Here is a 17,488-nt window from a genome sequence, read left to right as displayed (position 1 = left end):
CTTTCATGTTACTGTTTCTCTTACTTCTTTATGGAGAGCCTTCTGAGCACTATTTGGTAGACTTTCTATTAAAAATATTTTATTTCATACCTTGCACTTTCTGACTGCCCCTGTGTTTCTTCTGTTTTTCTGGCTGTTCAAAATGATACAACCTGCTTACATTTTACATTCATTTCTTTCTTGCTTTTCAGGTTGTAAAAAGATTAATTGTTCAAGCAAGTTGGTCTATCCTTACCCTTCCTAATCCTCCTTTACATTGAGATAATTTACCATTGTGACTTTATGATTTCTGTACTGACTTATCAGCTCCCTTTTTCTTAGAACTGATTTCTTATTAGTTAGACAAGAATGCTTGCTCCTGCCTTTCAGGAGTCACCGTTTTCCTCTTGTCTATCTTCCAGAAGTATGCTTCGTTTGACTGATTTTTTGTTTGCTTTTGTCTAGGGAACTTATTCTAAAAAAAAAATCTATCTCTAAAAGATTCAACCTTTTTGTATTTCAGGAGTTGACCACTGGTCATTCATATGAAAGAATTTAAATACAGTTTTTTTCCTAAAGTGTAATGAAGGGGAATATGTTTGAATTGCACTGATAACATTTTTGCAATCCCAAAACTTTTGCAAATGTTATTAGAGCAATTTATTTCTGCCATGTGTCGCCTCTTCAGCAGGAATACTCTGCATGGGTTAAATGGTTTTTAATGCAGTTTTGAATTGTTATATGTCACACTTTGAAAATAAAGACTCAACTGCTCATTCTGTGTGGACTGAAATCATGCAAGAGATCTTTTGCTAATAATTAATGTCACACCCCACTGGGACAAACACTATTTGCATGGCTTATAATAAAAACAATTCAAAAACACTAATGTGTTTCCCTGAACGCTGAGAGCTTGTGATGCATTTTATGAAAACATCACTGGTGAGAACCACAGCAGCATATAAAAGCTATTATTGCATTGTACATTTATTGTACAGTTTATTTCCTCTTTGATTTATCTAACTCACCAATTACCAGTTGTTGTCACTCCTCTCCTAGCAGGATATGGTGGGTTTCTAGCTCAGACCAATGCCGGTGTTTGGCAGCCACATTTCTTTCTATCTCCAAATCCAAAACATTTTCCCAAATAAATTTAGGTAAATACTTCAAGCCCAGAAAAAGCTTCCTGTGAGCATAAAAGGATTTTAAAATATGATACCTGTAGATACTGGCAAACACAAAATTTGGTATCCAATCAATATACATTAAAAAAAAAAATCTGCAATGACCAGGAACTCATGTAAAATATCATGGTCATGTGGCTAGGCCACTCTTTATACAATTGATGTTCACACATCTTTGTAGTTTTCACCCACTTAGCAGACCCCTCCCTCTGTACACAGCTGCAGTCACCCCCTGCTCCTTTCACACCTGTGTACCACAACTTCCACACACAGCTCATGGTATCAGAGGATGGGGAGGCTTGGGGGGATACTGAAGATCACCTAGTTGCAATCCCCCTGCCATGGGCAGGGCTGTCACCCACTAGCTCAGGTTACTGTAACCATCCCAATTCCCTGTTCCTTTCTACAAAGGTGTGGCAGGTAGTTTCCCATAATTCTGAATACACACAGCCAAGGCACACATACTCATCTAAGCTTTTATTCCTTTATGCCAGAGCCACCCAGCCAAGGATGTAATAAATTCTAGGTTTTCCTCATAGAATATGCATTTTTCAGACCCTGCTTGGGATCTCTGGAGAACCCATCCCCCTTACTATCTGGTATTCTCCATCTCAACCTGCTAGGGAACAAAACCAACCAGAGGTGTGGTACCACCTCACATAAAGTCACAGCTCTCAGCAGAGGAGGCAATGTTCCTGTTAATATTCCTCTTTTCTTCCAGGCTCTTCCCACAAACAAGTAAAAGAAGTGAATATATTGGGGTGTTGGTGAGAGTTTTGAGTAATCAGTGAGTTCCCACCTTGTCTTCTCAGACCTCACCTAAAGGCTGCCCTCACTTTCCCGTTTACTCCTCCTCTATCTCCAGAGGGAAGTTGGCATTTCAGTTTTGATCTTCTGGTAGTTTTTAAGTTTTCAGCTTTCTGATTTCGGTCAAATCTCACAGAAAATCTATGCCAACAATGGGTATATCCAACTATTCACCTATTTTGTTTTTTTCAGAATGATGTTGCTCAATTAGATTTTAACAAAAGTATCCTTGCATAAAAATGAAGGAATTTCAAAAAGCGTGTTTAAGAGACCTACAAGAAGCTCCCTAGGTAAAACAAAGGAATAAAATTTACATTACCTTTCATTTGAAGATAAAAGTAAGTAGAAAACAAAGCTTTCTTTATATATGAGAATGTTGTAGAACATGCCTCATACCTTTTTTTTTGTTTGCAGACTACATTGACTATATTTAATAACAAACACTGGCTTTAGACTGGTGGTCTGAAATTCAATATTTTTGAGTACAACAATTTCAGGTGTGCATAAGAGACTTATCAATGTCATTATTTGATTTGATTATTTGACAGTGAGCATTTTCACTGTCATAAAAATGACAGAGCTATATACAAAACTTATTACTGCTATTTGATATTTCTTAAGGAAAACAAGGCCCAGTTTCACCAGCCTATTTTACTGCTCATTTAATTTAGTCTCAATAAGTGAGCCATCAGTACCTTTAAGCCTTTCTCTTTATCCCTTCACTTATTCCTTATAATTGTCAGTAGAATAGATTTGCTATCATGGTAGTGATTGTCAGCCAATATAATGGGAGAGCTTTTGGAGAAAAAAAAAATCAGTGGCATGAATTATGTAATTTTTGTGAAATATAAGGATAAAATGGAGTTAACTGAGTCTTGGCTATCCACCTGTGATTTTCTGCCCTTAGTCAAGGCCTCCAATCAAAGACATATTTTATTATCCTTATCAGAATTTTTACTTCTCTCTCATGAGGATTTTATGGGCACATACTGCATTCTGGTTTTCTATTATTTCTCACTGTATAAGAAATCATCACTGTTCTCCAAATCTGTGTCCTTGCTTTTCATTCAGAATGTTATTACTGTGTAAGGGATATATTTTATTTAATTTGGTCATTATATTTTCATTTTATTTTATTTTCATACTTTGCCCTTGACTTTGCAACATTCTCTTTACTCCCTTTTTTATACCTTAGTGACCTTAATACAATTGTTAAAGTTGAGATGCCACTTCTATTCTAAACTCACTTTCAGAAGCTTATAACTTTACCCAGATATTCTCTTTCAGGCTGAGTGTTTTTTATGCTTTGTTAGAAGGGGGTTTTTGTTTGAAACTTCATAAGCATTATCTATTTGTTTTGAGTTATCCAACTTAAAAAGACAGCAGCTTTGCAGCAATCAGGACAGTTTTTTAGATGCTTTTTTTTTTACTCTGATAATTGAAAATCAGCTTTGTTTCAGCACTTCAAAATCAGCTTTGATTGTGGATTGGTGACTTTGCTTTCTCTTTGAAATGGTTTTGAAATAATTAAGTTTTGCATGTGACATCATTATTAAATACCTTACTGAAATGCTAATGGTGAGGGAATTGATCTCAGAATAACTCTGTTCTACTTAATTTTATTTTAAAAAGGTATTAATTTTTTGTATGAGAACTACATTTAGCTATATTTTAAATATTTTTAATGCCAGTTTCATCCCACTCTTCATGGACCATAGCCCAAAGAGATGCATTACAGTATCCAGTCAATCTGGATTCTCTATAGTACAAGAAGTAATGCAACATGGGCAATGAAAAATAAACATTTCTCTTGTACTGGTGAAATGACAAGGAGTGGCTTTGCTTCATTCCACCAACATACTATTGTGACTGCAATGTGTTTGAAAAAGCTTTTCCTTAAAGATCCAGTGAGAAACCCTGTTTAACTGTAAACCCAAGAGGAACACTGGGAAGCTTTGCACAGTATCTTGTTTGTCATCACAAAAGAAATTTTCTTCGGGAAAATGTCAGCGCACAATACCATCCCTATGGCATTGCTTGTACTCTGCATTTTCTGCAGCTCCTTTTTTTATCACAAAGACTTTCATAGTACTGGTAAGCTACCATTTTATGCCCTCCCCATGAAAAATGGTGCCGTAGTTTTACAAAAATGAACCAAGAGCATGACTGACCAGCAGAGATTTTATGTATTTGAAGAGTCAAAGTAAAGTTGAGAAAGACACTCTTTGGGCATTTCTTCAATCAGCTAATAAAGAAATAGAAAAAATTGCAAACATTTTTAATTGGGGGTACTCCTTTTAGTAAAAAACCAATGTCATTATTTGCAAGCTCTAAACTGACACAAACTACCGTTTTTCACGTTTGTACTTACACCAAATGGATTTAAACCCCAAATCTCTATTACACTTTTTACTCTGACATCCAACAGCATGAAGACTATAAGTGCCACAAAAGCAGTAGAAATACCTGGTTTTTCAGCATCTGTGTGAGCTGCTTACTTTATGAATTTTGTGATTTACTTCTGAGTTGGGCTAGAGGCTAGAATTATACCAGCCACATAATGAGGAGAATTCTTCTTTAGCATTCAGAACTTTGAATTTTTATCCTGGTTAAGTTAAAAATGCCAGTCAATAGATTCGTTTTAATCTAAGTCTTATTGTTCCGGTCCTAGCTTTTTACTCCATCATTTTGCATTGATTAAGCATCTCCTGCTTTTTTACAATAATATAATAATACAATCCTAAAGTGCCTCAGGAGGCCTTCATATGAAGCTTCACATAAAAGGCAATAAATAGGCTTCTTTGATTCATATTTATTTTCCTTTTCATTTATAAGTGATTTCCTGCATTCAGCCCATGTTTCTCTTTCCTGTTCAAATACAGAAATCTTTGAGAAGATTGCTGAAATAAGCCTCTTGCACAATTAGAATCCTGCCCTTGGTGGCTGCCATTCTCAAGCAGCATATCCTGTCCTGATTGCATTATTGTTCCCTCTCCAGTGATAGATCTGTTTATTCATACCAAATCTTCCAGTAACAGCTAGTTTTGATAATTTACAAATTCATTTGCACTTGTCTTACTGATTATGAAACTGCAGTCAGTATTTATCAGCAAGAAAGATCAGGCACCTCTTGTGGTCTGGGACAGTCTACTATAACCAGGACTTGTTCATCTACTAGCTGAAGCAAATCCAGGTTGATTTAAAATGGCTACACTTTTCTATCATGTGCAAAGTGTTTCTTTCTATCAAATGAGGGACAATAATCTTATCCTGTATGTCACTGAAATATGAAGACAGAATACAGAGCTCTGTTTTTTGTACATGCAGAATTAATTGGCAAATCCCATTAACAGTTTATTTTTCCTCCTTTCTGATTTTTGCACTCCATGTCTTTTCTGATGGGCCTCATGATAATACATTGTCCCCTGACTGTCACACATATTTCTAGGCACTTCCCTAAAGAGGAGAGGAGTAGTAACAAAAAAGTAGTTGCAAGTTCTCTCCAGTCATAAACTTCCATTATACTTAAGACTAGATAGAATTATGAGTTCATCTAATATAATCTCCTGAGCATCATAAGCCATTAAACATCACCCAGATACTGCTACATGGAGCCCAATTACCTTAATTAGACAAGAGCACTTCAGTCATCAAGAGATTAAACTGTGCTTGTGCCACAGGCATAGTCCAAAATAGACAAAGATGTCATCAAAGCCCATGCCCTTCAAATAACAAAGAATTTCTAGATGAGAAACGCCCCCTAAATTCCTAAAGATGGTATTTATCTTGTCCACCAACTCTGGCACAGACTATCAAGTCTCTGACAATAAGCCCTGAGAGAAAATTTTGATTTTCCTTCAAATTCAGTGATCAATTTATCATGACCTGAACATGACAGCATGACACACTCAATGGGCTCCTAAAAGCAGGAATCTCTCCAGAGAAGGTACTTTTTTGGAAGGTCTTTTTCCACATCTATGTGCTAAAATCAGTTTAGGGTAAGCTGTGGATATTAAATTATGCACATTTCTGCATTGGATCTATTGTAAAGTGCTGTTCTCTTTCCACACGTGAAGAAAATGGAAGCCCAGGCATCTTTGGTGCTGGAATCTAAGTACTGAACAAGTGACAAAGTTGAGTATCTCTAATTTGTATCCCAAATCCCACTTTGGTATCCCTAATATGAAATTCCCTAGCACCCTTCTAGGGGATTGTTTGATCTAACAGTTTACAAGGACTAAGAGTTAGCTGATAAATCCTAAAATCAACTACTGATGTGACTTTTAAACCCACCTGCTATTTTATGTCACCTTCCAATTTAAAATGGGTCTCAAATACTTACAACTCTAGCTCATTCCTATTTCAGACAAATTGGTTAAATTGGGAGCATTTATCTTCTGGAAAACAATTGTTACAATTCCCAGTCCGAGCTGATTTGCATTCACCAACATCAGTTTCATCCTCTCTAGTTCCTAGGTCTGTGTGTCCAGTTTTGACTTATCTTTACAAGCAAGAACTTGATTTTATCCTAGTTTTCTCTAATACAATTTCCCTGACTCAAATACAGTGTTATTCTTACTGTGATATCTCTAGATTACAAAGAACATAATCTTCCAGCCTCCTTTGGGTAACTACCGCTTTTCTCTGCTTCCTTGATCCTGTCTTAGAATACACATGATAGATTTTAAATTATTTTAAATTTTACCAGGTAGGCCACAAAATAATAAGTCAAGCAAAAACAACTGAAGGCACTGCACTTTCAATTTGCAATGTGTAAGTACAAAGCCATCTTCCAGATGTCTGCATGATTCAGAAGTCAGGTAAAAGCTATACCCTATATAAATCAAGGGATACAAAATTTTATCACATGATATGAGTCGCCCTGTAATATTCTGGACATCTAGCAGATGAAACTAATGAAATTTCAGTTTTAGCTCACATAGAATGGAAGTGACTTGCATATTTTCTAACTGTATTTTTCTAGCTATTATTTCATGATTTGGGATATAAAGGAAAAAGCAGTTATTCTACTAGTAAACCAAGTGCAAGCAATTGATTGGTTTTCTGCATAAAAAGTATTTATTTTCTTTTGCTAGTCCTGTGAACTAATGTGATTTATAATATTAAAAATGGAAACATTCTCTGGATTGCTTTAGCCACTCAGTGCTAACAGCTGAGTTTCATATTAGATCAATGAATTGCCATGTGCTGTAAGACATGGGAAATAATGCACCTTGGCAGCAATACATAGTTGGTTAATTGCACAGTGCAATTCTGGGGTAAACACTTTATTAAAACATTAACATTCTACATCTTAAAAAGCACCATGCTTTTACAGTTAATTTTAACCAATGTAAAATAGTACCAAAAAAAAGCCTCCACAAATCCAAAAAGAATTCTGGTCAGCCTGTCATATTTTAGCAATTGAACTACTTGCTCAGCTACTGAAGCATAATGTGTCAACAAGATGGAATTCCACTTTCTAAAGGCTAGAGTGCCCACTCAATAGAAGAAAGCAATACATGATTGCTGCTAAGAGCTCGTGGCACAGTGCTAGCAACTCAACATTTCGCAATAATGGAAAATGTCTGTCTCATTTTCATTCCCATTGAAAACACTCCCTATACAATATTATGAAACACTCCTGCTGTGAGTTGGTTTCTTAATCGCAGCAATATCTTCAGCTGTTACCTTTTCCATGGTCACACCTTTCTGGTGAATTCTCTTAAAAGCAAAAATTTAATGACATACGGAACAAGGACAGATACCTGAAATGTAATAACAAGGAGTAACCCTTCAATTTTGCGACGGATACTAGATAGCAGCAATCTCCTATTTCCATTTTAGTGTTTTGCAAATGACATAGGGGTCTCAAGGTCTTTTGTTTTCTGAATTATTCCTCTGTTTTTAAAAATTGTGGAGTCTCTATTTTCTGCTTCTGCTTCAACTTCCATTTCCATCTTAAAACTAAGGGGAAAATCCATATCATTGTACAAACAGCCCCTTTTCACCCATGACCTTTTATTCATCTGATTATAAAATGGAAAAGATTTTTTTCAGTGCAAGTACCTTCAAAGGTTGTCTTGAATTACCACTACTCATCTTGACTATCTTTATATCTCAAATTATTTTAAAAGTTGCCTATTTTGTCTTTAGATACATTGAACATTCTCCTGGTACTACTAACAGAGAAACAAAGTACAAGTCCTGAACTACACACTTATACCTACATCTTTGCTTGAAAATAAAGTCTTTGAGGTGAGTCAGATTTTTAAACATTCTGATCAGATACTATATATGGAGTAACATGATAAAATCAGACTCAAGAGGAAGAGGTCCATGTTGATCATGACAATGCATTGCATCAAAACTGAACTTTTCATTAAAAGATTTATAATTTCCAGATGCTTTTTACTTCAAAAACTCTTGTGCACTTTCACATATATGAAACAGTATTTGCAAGCTGGTTCAGATCCCAGAGGAAGTATAGGTGTGTTCACATAGCACTTAAACTGGCATATAAAAGCCTAAATTAACTCTACTCCAGGAGTTTAGAAGGGCATGCACAACTAACAAAATCATCATTTGAATTATCAGAAGTGGGTAAGAACTCGTTGCTTGGAATATTTATGATTCAGATTTGTCTCCTCAAAACAAAAGATTTTCCCCAGTTTGGGGTTTGCCTACCTGTGAGTCACTGGGTTTTACAAAGGCGTAACTGACGATGAAACGCGTCTGCTAGGACATGCATGAGTGCACGATGATGAATCACAAAAAACCCCAACTTTGCAAACAACAGGAATATGTATTGCACTCCTCATGTAACTATTTTAGTGTCCTCTATTCTATTAAGCTTACTGAAAAGGCAGACAATTATTAATCCTACAAATATGGTGCAATTGCTTTTGACATGTGCTTCCTTAGCCATGGAAGAAGAATGCAAGAAGAAATCAATGAGAAAAAATTGCTGGGGAGAGTGAAATTGCCTTAGGGATTTTGTTTTATGTAATACAACAGCCTAGGAATTCTATTTATAAGGAAGACATGGTATTTATATCTATTGATTTTTTTCAGGGACCTCTTGTAGTCTGCAGCCATAAAATTTCACCTGTCCTAGATGGGAACACATCTCTTGATGTTCTTCAATGCACTCTGTTTATGGAACCGTAAATACTGTGTAAAAGAGATAAAAAACCCCCAAATTTTGTGCTCCCTTTGCAAAAATAGAAAATTTACTTTATCATCGCATATTTAATACACTCCATTTGAGTACCCACTTCCAGACTGAAGTTTCACATTAAGGGATCTCAAAAAAGAGCAATAAAAAACATGAATTAGGATGGCCTATTAAAATTGTCACCCAGAATTTAGCATAGCTTAGAGTGGTCTCAGGATCTCAATGGACCTTCAAGAGTCTGGTGTCTTAGCCAGGGATCATCAAACAACAGCCAATCTGTGGAAATACATTCTTCTTCATGCTTATATATGCTATGCTAGGAATGAATAAACTCAATGGGAAAAGACCAACAGAGGCTCTGTCTCCACTATCCTGTATCTCCCTTCTCACCCCATTTCAGGGTCAACTGATATTGGATACTGCAAAACATTTACCACTGTTGCTGCACAACATACCATTGTGGAGCAAAATCTGGGATGCAGTTACACATCAATCAGTTATCGTCCCACTGAAAGATATTGACGAGGAATGTTTTGCAGGGCAACTGAGCTGTATGTGTAGAAACCAAGGCACACTTCTTAACAAACAACTTGTATAGTCCTTTCGAAGATCCATTCTAACCTGTTTTTAACTCCAAGTTTCTTTAATGTGTAGTAAATAATATGCCAGTATAATATAAAACAAGACAAAAATGTTTTATTCATAAAGCTTTTCTATGTCTTGTTTACCATAGATTTCCCTCTGCCTAGGCCAGCTGGTACAATATGTACTATCTGCTAGGTTTTGTTGCTGTTTTCTAGTATTAAATATGTCAGAATTTTATAGCTGAGCAATAGAAGTTAGTAACATAAGTCTGATGCATAGTAATGAAGGTAGAATAGTGTATAATGGTAATATTTTCGTAAATCAATTAATAAGTTTATGGTGAATAATAAAAAATATGAAATATTAGACATCAGTAGAGTCAGTCAGTGGTACCACAATATGGCTTTAGGTGGTGAGGACTATCCATAATCATTAAAAGTATATCTGCATGCTTCTATTCAGTCAAAATAAACCTTTTGTCTTGTGTTTTTTGTTTTTGGTTTTTTTTTCCCTGAAAGCCTGAATAGACAGCAGTGCCTGACTGCAGAGGGTACATATGGGGATGCTTACATTTAAACCTCTTTCCTTGTCTTTTTGGTACAGTTCTGTGTAGGCATTTACCAGACTGTTTCTAGGCCCTGCGTGTTGCTGTTTCCAAAATTCCTCACACAAAGCAAAATCCATCTTTTAACTTTACCAAAGGCCCTTTTAGCAAATTATAAGCACTCTCCTGGAGATTCACATTTACCTTTGCAAACAAAGGTAGCAGTTCTTCTGCAAAAGAGATTCTAGTTTCTCATTCCATGTAACAGACTAAGAATCCAAAATGTCTGCATCCTAGCCTGGCTCGGTCACCTGTTCATTTCTCATTATTCCTTCAGTTTTGGTCATAGTCCTTATATGTCTGGGACTGCCTCAGAAGGTTATCTCTCTGAATATTGGAATATTTATTTTGCTTCATTCCCTGGTGGCTACCTTATTCTCTTTTTGGTTCCTTTACTTTTCTAAAATGGCTGATGAAACCCATTCTCACTCACTGTCTTGACTTTCTCTTGACCACCTGCCCTTCCTCTCTCCCCTGAGTAATTTCATCAGCAAATCAAAATCCTCAGATACCTGACAGTTGTTAGCTACCCTAACAGGCCAACACAGACCTGAACAACCAATTTGTTCTGTTCAATAGGCACCTATTTCTCTGCAAGGGCTTTTGGGTGAATAACAGACCAGTGATGTTGGAAATAACTTCTGCTGTTATCAATACGAAATTTAACCAAAAACAGAGGTTCAAACACCCCAAAAGAGACTCTACATAACTGAAGTACAGCTTAAAGAATGATGTAGATATTCAAAAAGAATCTCCAGATTCACAGTACTTTCATTACTTCTTTGCTTACCAGCTTCAGCAAGGAATGTATTTCTAATCTAAGCTGTACAGGTTAAGTAGTGCAAGACATCTTTTGCAGTCTTTTTTTGGATGGGTAATAGGGACATTCTCATCTCAGGCCTTTCTTTGAGCTTGTAAATCATGTGCATGCTCATGAGGCAATACTGAGCTCTAAAATGGATCTTCCTGGATTCCATAAAAATTAGTGGAAGGCCTTCACACTGAAAAAGGTCAGGTTTTGACTGGGAAAAACCACATCACAGTTCAAGAATAGAAAACACTGAACATGACTTCATAAAACAGACTAAAAACAAATAGATTTTCAAACTGTCTTGGTGTCCTTGCAGATGGATCTTTACCTTCAGCCAAATATATTACCAGCATTTAACTTCAGTGCTAGGACCCTCACCACAGGAAGTCTGTGACAAAGCCTCCTTGAGGTTACCATTTTTTAGGGTGCAAAGAAAGATTCAAAGGCATATACTTTTACTCTGTTCCATTATGGATTCTGAGGAAGGACCTTAATATTGCCAAAATTTGGCTTCCAGACCAGCCTCCTGCTTCTCATTTCAGCCTAAGTGAATTGTACTCTGTAATGCTGAAGACGTCACATAATTCAAAACAAAGGGTGAGCTTACACTCAAGGCTGCAGATCTGATCACTACCAAACACATCATGGAGTCCTCAGAAGGAAACAGAGCAGTTTGCTAAACCAGGCAATATATCAATCCTTTATGCTACGTACCCTTTATTTACACAGCGTTTGCAGATTCAGAATGATGATGAATGAAGCTGAAAAATACAGTGTGATTTTCAGCACTTCCAGGCAGAGACCAGAATAAAAATTATATGTGATTTTATCTTTTTTAACCAATCCCTAATAGTTAATCCAGAGGCATTCCCTGTTGTTTATGGAGTCATGTTTCTTATTACTTTCCCAGATTCTGCTTTATTTTATAGCCCCATGTCTGCTCAGTAAATTCGGGCAGTTCTCTGTTTTACATGCACCACTGCACGGACAGATAGGAAGTCTTACCAAGGTCGACAGATGCTAACCTACTCAAAGAAGACAAGTTACTGCGACTTCCTAGTTCACCAAACTATTATTCTTCCACGGTATCAGTTTGGGCAGTATCAAAACTGCAATAAAAAGTGCATTTTCCACAAGAAAGACAGCAGAAAGAGCACCCTAGTATTTTACAAATATAGATATTTTATCTTCTCTTGTAGCGTTTGTGGAATTCTGCTGTAATGCCAGCTACGGAAAGACTAACACAGTGCAAACACCAGTTAGTCACTCTGAACATTTAATATGTTATTTTATATATAGATTTACCTCTATGTAGATCTATTTCCTCCAAAGCTTGATTTTCATCAAGTACTTGCTTTTTCTACTGCCAGAAGTGTTGATGGCCCATATGATGTGATTTCTTAGCAAAAGTTATTTTCAAGTTTCATCTGATTTTGATTTCCATAAATCCACCATTAATTGTTCATTCCCCTTGCTTAAAACAAACTTTAATGAGTAAACACATATATTTCTATACTTCTTTTCATCATGTATTTTAATGTGCACAAGCAATATCACTACAGTGTCACAAACAGGCTATTCCATCGCTCCTTTTTCTGTAAAAAAAATTAATATGATAATGAATGGTTTGCTTAAGATCCTGTTCATTTCTGCTGAGTTCTAGAAGAAGAAAGTCAGAGTGCATTTGGATTTTCATTTGCATGTTTCAATTTCTTACCATAATTATTCAGCAACTTAAACCAAATAAAGCAAAGAATTATGGAACGGACACATTCTACATGATGAAGTCATCATTCCTAAGCCATTGCACTATTTTTAAATTGTTCAGCGAGCTGCATTATTCCACTCTGGTGGGAAGGGCAATTCAGAGTCACTGAAAAGGGTAAAAAAGCCAACCACATTTTCCTGTTTTGTCTTAGCGTTCATTGTACGGCATCAATTATTTCCCACACCACCAGGAGGAAAATGTAGGTTCTTACCCCACAGCCTATTCTGTTGCCTGGCTCACACAGGATTCTCCTCTGCCCTGGCTCAGGAAGCAGACCGGCCCCACAGCCGGGGGTTGGACACAGCACTCCTCCCATCTGCAGCACGCACTCCTCGGCCCCGTAGCGCTGGTAGCGGTTGTACTGCAACACAACACAACACACTGGTCTTAAACTCCTGGCAGCATGCAAAGAAAACACCCAGATCTTTGAGTTTGTCTCAATCCCACATAATCCAGTCAATTGTCTGAATGTCTCACATGCTAAGTTCAGGTTACTTATCAAAAGTCTAAAATTTTGCGGCGTTATTAAATGGGGTGTCACTCTGCTCCAGCTCACGTCATGTGCTCATTTTCTGGCTCACAGCCGTTTGCACCACCAGAAGACCATGTGGGATATTAAAATCAAGAAACCAGCAGACTGCTTCTGTAAGTAACATCAAATACACTGATATTACTATTAAAAAATTATTGTAAACATAATAAAAATAGTCCAACAGAGAAATGAGAAATATTTGAAGAGATTGAAGAGAACACACAAAAAAAAACCCTTTAGGGATCTATAGATAGAAGTAGTGTAATGTTTTAGACCTTAAGGGCTGTAAAAATTTGCCTAGGCAACTTTATTTTAAAAGCAAGCTGATCATTAAATTGATCAGCAGAATAAGTCTCTTATATGCATTCCTTTCAATGCTAGGTGTATTTTTTCCTGTGTCTCCCATGAAATTTTCTTTAGTTTTTTCACTTTTTATTTAATTCCATCCTGATAGCCTAAAAGGCCGTGGAAATGCCTTAATTTTAATGATAGGGACACTGACACACAGCAATATTAAGTAACATGCCCAGTGTATGCTCACTGACAAAAATGCCTGCTCTAAAGTCACTGATGTCACTGCAATAACTTTCCCATGTCTAATTTACCCTGCTTTCAGCCAGAGATAAGCTGAGCTAGTACAAATCATGCTGGGTACATGTAAATCACATCCACTCCAGGGTTCTGTGTTGGTGCAGTTCCACACCAGTGGCTGTATAACCACTGTAAACCAGGCTTCAGATTCACCTATAAATCTGCTCTAGGGTGGAGGGAAATAAATGAAGGCATTTGGTCCTAACAACCCCAAAGAAAACAGGCAAATCCAAAAGGCCAAAGAGGAAGGGAGTAGGTATGAATTTTCTCTGTGAGTAGACTTTATGGTGTGCTAAAAAAACAAAACAGAACTTTATGTTACAGCACTCACAACAATATTTAGTGCTTCATAAGATTTTATCCCATAATGGCTCATGAAAATCCTGTTCCCTTTTTTGGGAGGATAGCAAACAAACAATTCTTTCTCCAATCTGCATCCCTCTCCAAATAAATCTTTTGAGGAAAATGGAAACTTTAGGCCCAACACCTCATATACCCAGCACAAAAATAAGAATTTTAAATTACAGAGGAGGCTCTAGGACTTTTGGGTACATTTCAGAAGATTCTTCTGCAAATACTGTCACAACATGTCTTGTTAAACTGGCTTCTTAAAATAATATTAGAGCTCTTAAAAGACTATAATATATAGACACAACAGTTTGCATCACAGAAAAAAAATCAACCCAAACTTAAAGTATCCAAATTTGTTAATGAACGAATTAACAATAATAATAAACAACCTCTGAAAAGAAAAGCAAAATCTAAAAGGACAATAAGACTTCAAAATATCTTTCAGTGTATGAACAGCAGCCAGAAATTCTGACTTAAGAATCTCGTATTTGGAAAATAGTATTTTGAGAAATGTGCAAGACATTTCCTTGCACATTCAAGTCTCCTTGAATGCAGGGGCTCAAAAAGCCAAGTGGTGTTTTCCTATGTTATTATTATGCTTGATCCCAGACTAATGCCATAAATATTTAATGTTGGATGATCTCAATTTTCAGAAAAGTTTGTGATCCTTCCCCTATATACATGTTGAGTGCTCTGAGTCATTTGGCTGGCCTTTATAGAAATATAGGTAACCATAGCTCCAAAACACTCTAGCAGCCTAATTTTTCTTCAGGGCACAGGCTGGACCTGAAGGTGAGGATGGTGATTGTCTTACCCTATGAAAAGGGAACTTTGTGCTGCATGTGGGATCGTTAACAGCTTCTCATTAAGAAGGCAAACACCAGCGACACTGTAGGCGAGGTTCTGTCAGCATTTACATAAAAAATTCTCAGCTGGAAAAAAAAGAATATACTTTCCAGCCATTAACTTAGCCTAAAAGGGCATGAAGAGATTCCTCTCATTTCCCTTTTTTTTTTTTTTCTTTAAAAAATTTATCTTGTTAGGGAAAGATACAGAATATAAATGTCCAGTTTACCTACTGGCAAGATGGACAGCAACATTGTTATCTTTCCAACAAATTGAACATTTTTATACTGGTTCAGCACAGGACTCATTCCAAATCAGTATGGCACCCTCCCCAGTGATTTTCATACTCTAACAGCCAAAAAAATGATCCAGAAAAGATCCTGCTAAATTCATTTGCATTCTTGATATCTAGTTACCAGCCTGTTTTCTACCTTCCAAGTCCAGCTATATTTATGTCATTTTCCAATTTATTTTTCCTTGTGTCCTGCTCAGTTAAAACCCAGCAACCAATTGAAACACAAAGCAGCAGAACATATACATGTTTGCTGCCATAGCAAAATCTACACAACATATGTGGATTTATATTCTTTATTCAGTGACGTGAAACAAAATGACTCACTTTACATTAAGGGTGCATTTATAAAAAACTTGTACAGGAACAAAACTATTATAATGAATTATTTATTGACTATTTGCATATAGTGACAGACCATATCTATTAAAGACATTTTTTCCTATACACCACAGCCATACATATTGTACTGGACTCATGTAACCAACCAATGTAATCCATTAATCAAGTCAGTTTTCAGGAGCCCTTAAATGTCTTTGGAGCCTATGATGTGTTTTGATCATACATCTGGATGAGATACTTTAGAATATTACAGCATACAACATCCACTGGTTTACTTCACCTCTTAACTGGAGACCTAATGTAGAATTCATTTAATTTAGTTTGAATTTCAACAGTGATGACGCCTGTAGCTGGAGAGGTTGTGAAGACTTCTTTTATAATTAACAGGAGAGATGAGAAGAAATTCATCTTTACTCCTTATATTTGTACATCTGCATAAGAACTGAGACCTCAAGTGCCCTGTTTTTTTTAAGAATAATGAGAGATCAGACAACTTCTGAGATAATGGCACCTGAAATTAGGTGACTCTTACAATAGCTGATTTATTTCCAATAATTCTGATCCTAACTCACCTGTCCTAAGCTATTTCTAAAACCAAGGATTAGGTATCTAAATAGCTTAGACTGTGAACCACCTCACAGAATTTTAGCTCATCTAAAATTAAACATCTAGCCCAAACAAGGCTTCAGGTGAATGAGCAGAAATAAGATTTCAAGGAGGGCATTTATCGCGACTTAGACATGATATCTAAGATAGGTAAGATCAATCACCCTATGGAAGCACTATGGTTGAAGTTGAGAAAACTAACGTAGGCTAGATATCTAACACATGAAGAGCTGTCAATGAAAGATTAATCTAGCTCTTCTGTCCATTCAAAGTATTTCACAGAATCTATTACTCAATTTTTATCAGTGTGCCTCCTATTTAGAGATGCACTCATCATGTGCAAAGCTGCTCTGCATGCTACAAGGAGGAAAGTATCTCCAATTATTTTTAGGAAAAACCTCTCACAAATTATAATATATGGGAAACTTGATGGAACTGGCATTCATGGCACCTGATTTCATTCCTGGCAGCAGCACAGCCATCCTGTGGCTTTCACATAAGTCATTTAATCTATGCTTCTCATCATTTGTAAAGAGGAAGACTGATACTTGCTGATTTCAATGGACTGTTAAGAGGCAAAATCCATTAATAGTCATGAGGACGTCAAATGCTATGGTAATGAGTGGCATAAAATTACACAGAAATCACCAGCCATCTACTGCTGCTAGAAAGCAGCTTCCAGACAAAGCATGTCAGGCATTTATGTGCTACTGTAATAAGGCCTTCAGAAATACAGGCTGTTAAATAGTTGCTGGATTCCCCCAGAACTCCATATTTCAATGCCTATTTGGAAAAACCCCCAAAGCTTCATAAATAGAATTTACTCTAGAAAACTGATGCTAAGGCAGCTAAAGGTATATGAATAACAGTTGTAAAGCATTCTGTTTGTTCTCTGAAAACTACATCCCTTTGTGAACCTTCCCCTCAAATTGTGAATTGTCCCAGTCTGCCCAAATCCATACTTTCCAAGGAATAAAATTTGGAATGGAAAAAGCTCTACTTATAAGCTCTAC

At 36.5% G+C, this 17,488-nt stretch overlaps 1 protein-coding gene across 1 annotated transcript in view; it reads right to left on the bottom strand.

Moving 5' to 3' along the window:
• Positions 1 to 17,488, bottom strand: part of PRKN (parkin RBR E3 ubiquitin protein ligase) — a 679,650-nt gene that overhangs the window by 97,099 nt on the left and 565,063 nt on the right. The window contains exon 9 of the mRNA XM_084202932.1: positions 13,127 to 13,276. Within this exon, the coding sequence (XP_084059058.1) occupies positions 13,127 to 13,276 (150 nt within the window). The remainder of the gene's footprint in view (positions 1 to 13,126; positions 13,277 to 17,488) is intronic.

This window comes from Fringilla coelebs (assembly GCF_963513975.1).
Source record: "Fringilla coelebs genome assembly, chromosome: 3".
In the NCBI taxonomy this organism is placed as follows: Eukaryota; Metazoa; Chordata; class Aves; order Passeriformes; family Fringillidae; genus Fringilla; species Fringilla coelebs.
The sequence above is the reverse complement of the archived record's forward strand: the minus strand, read 5'-3'. Positions and strand labels throughout refer to the sequence as shown.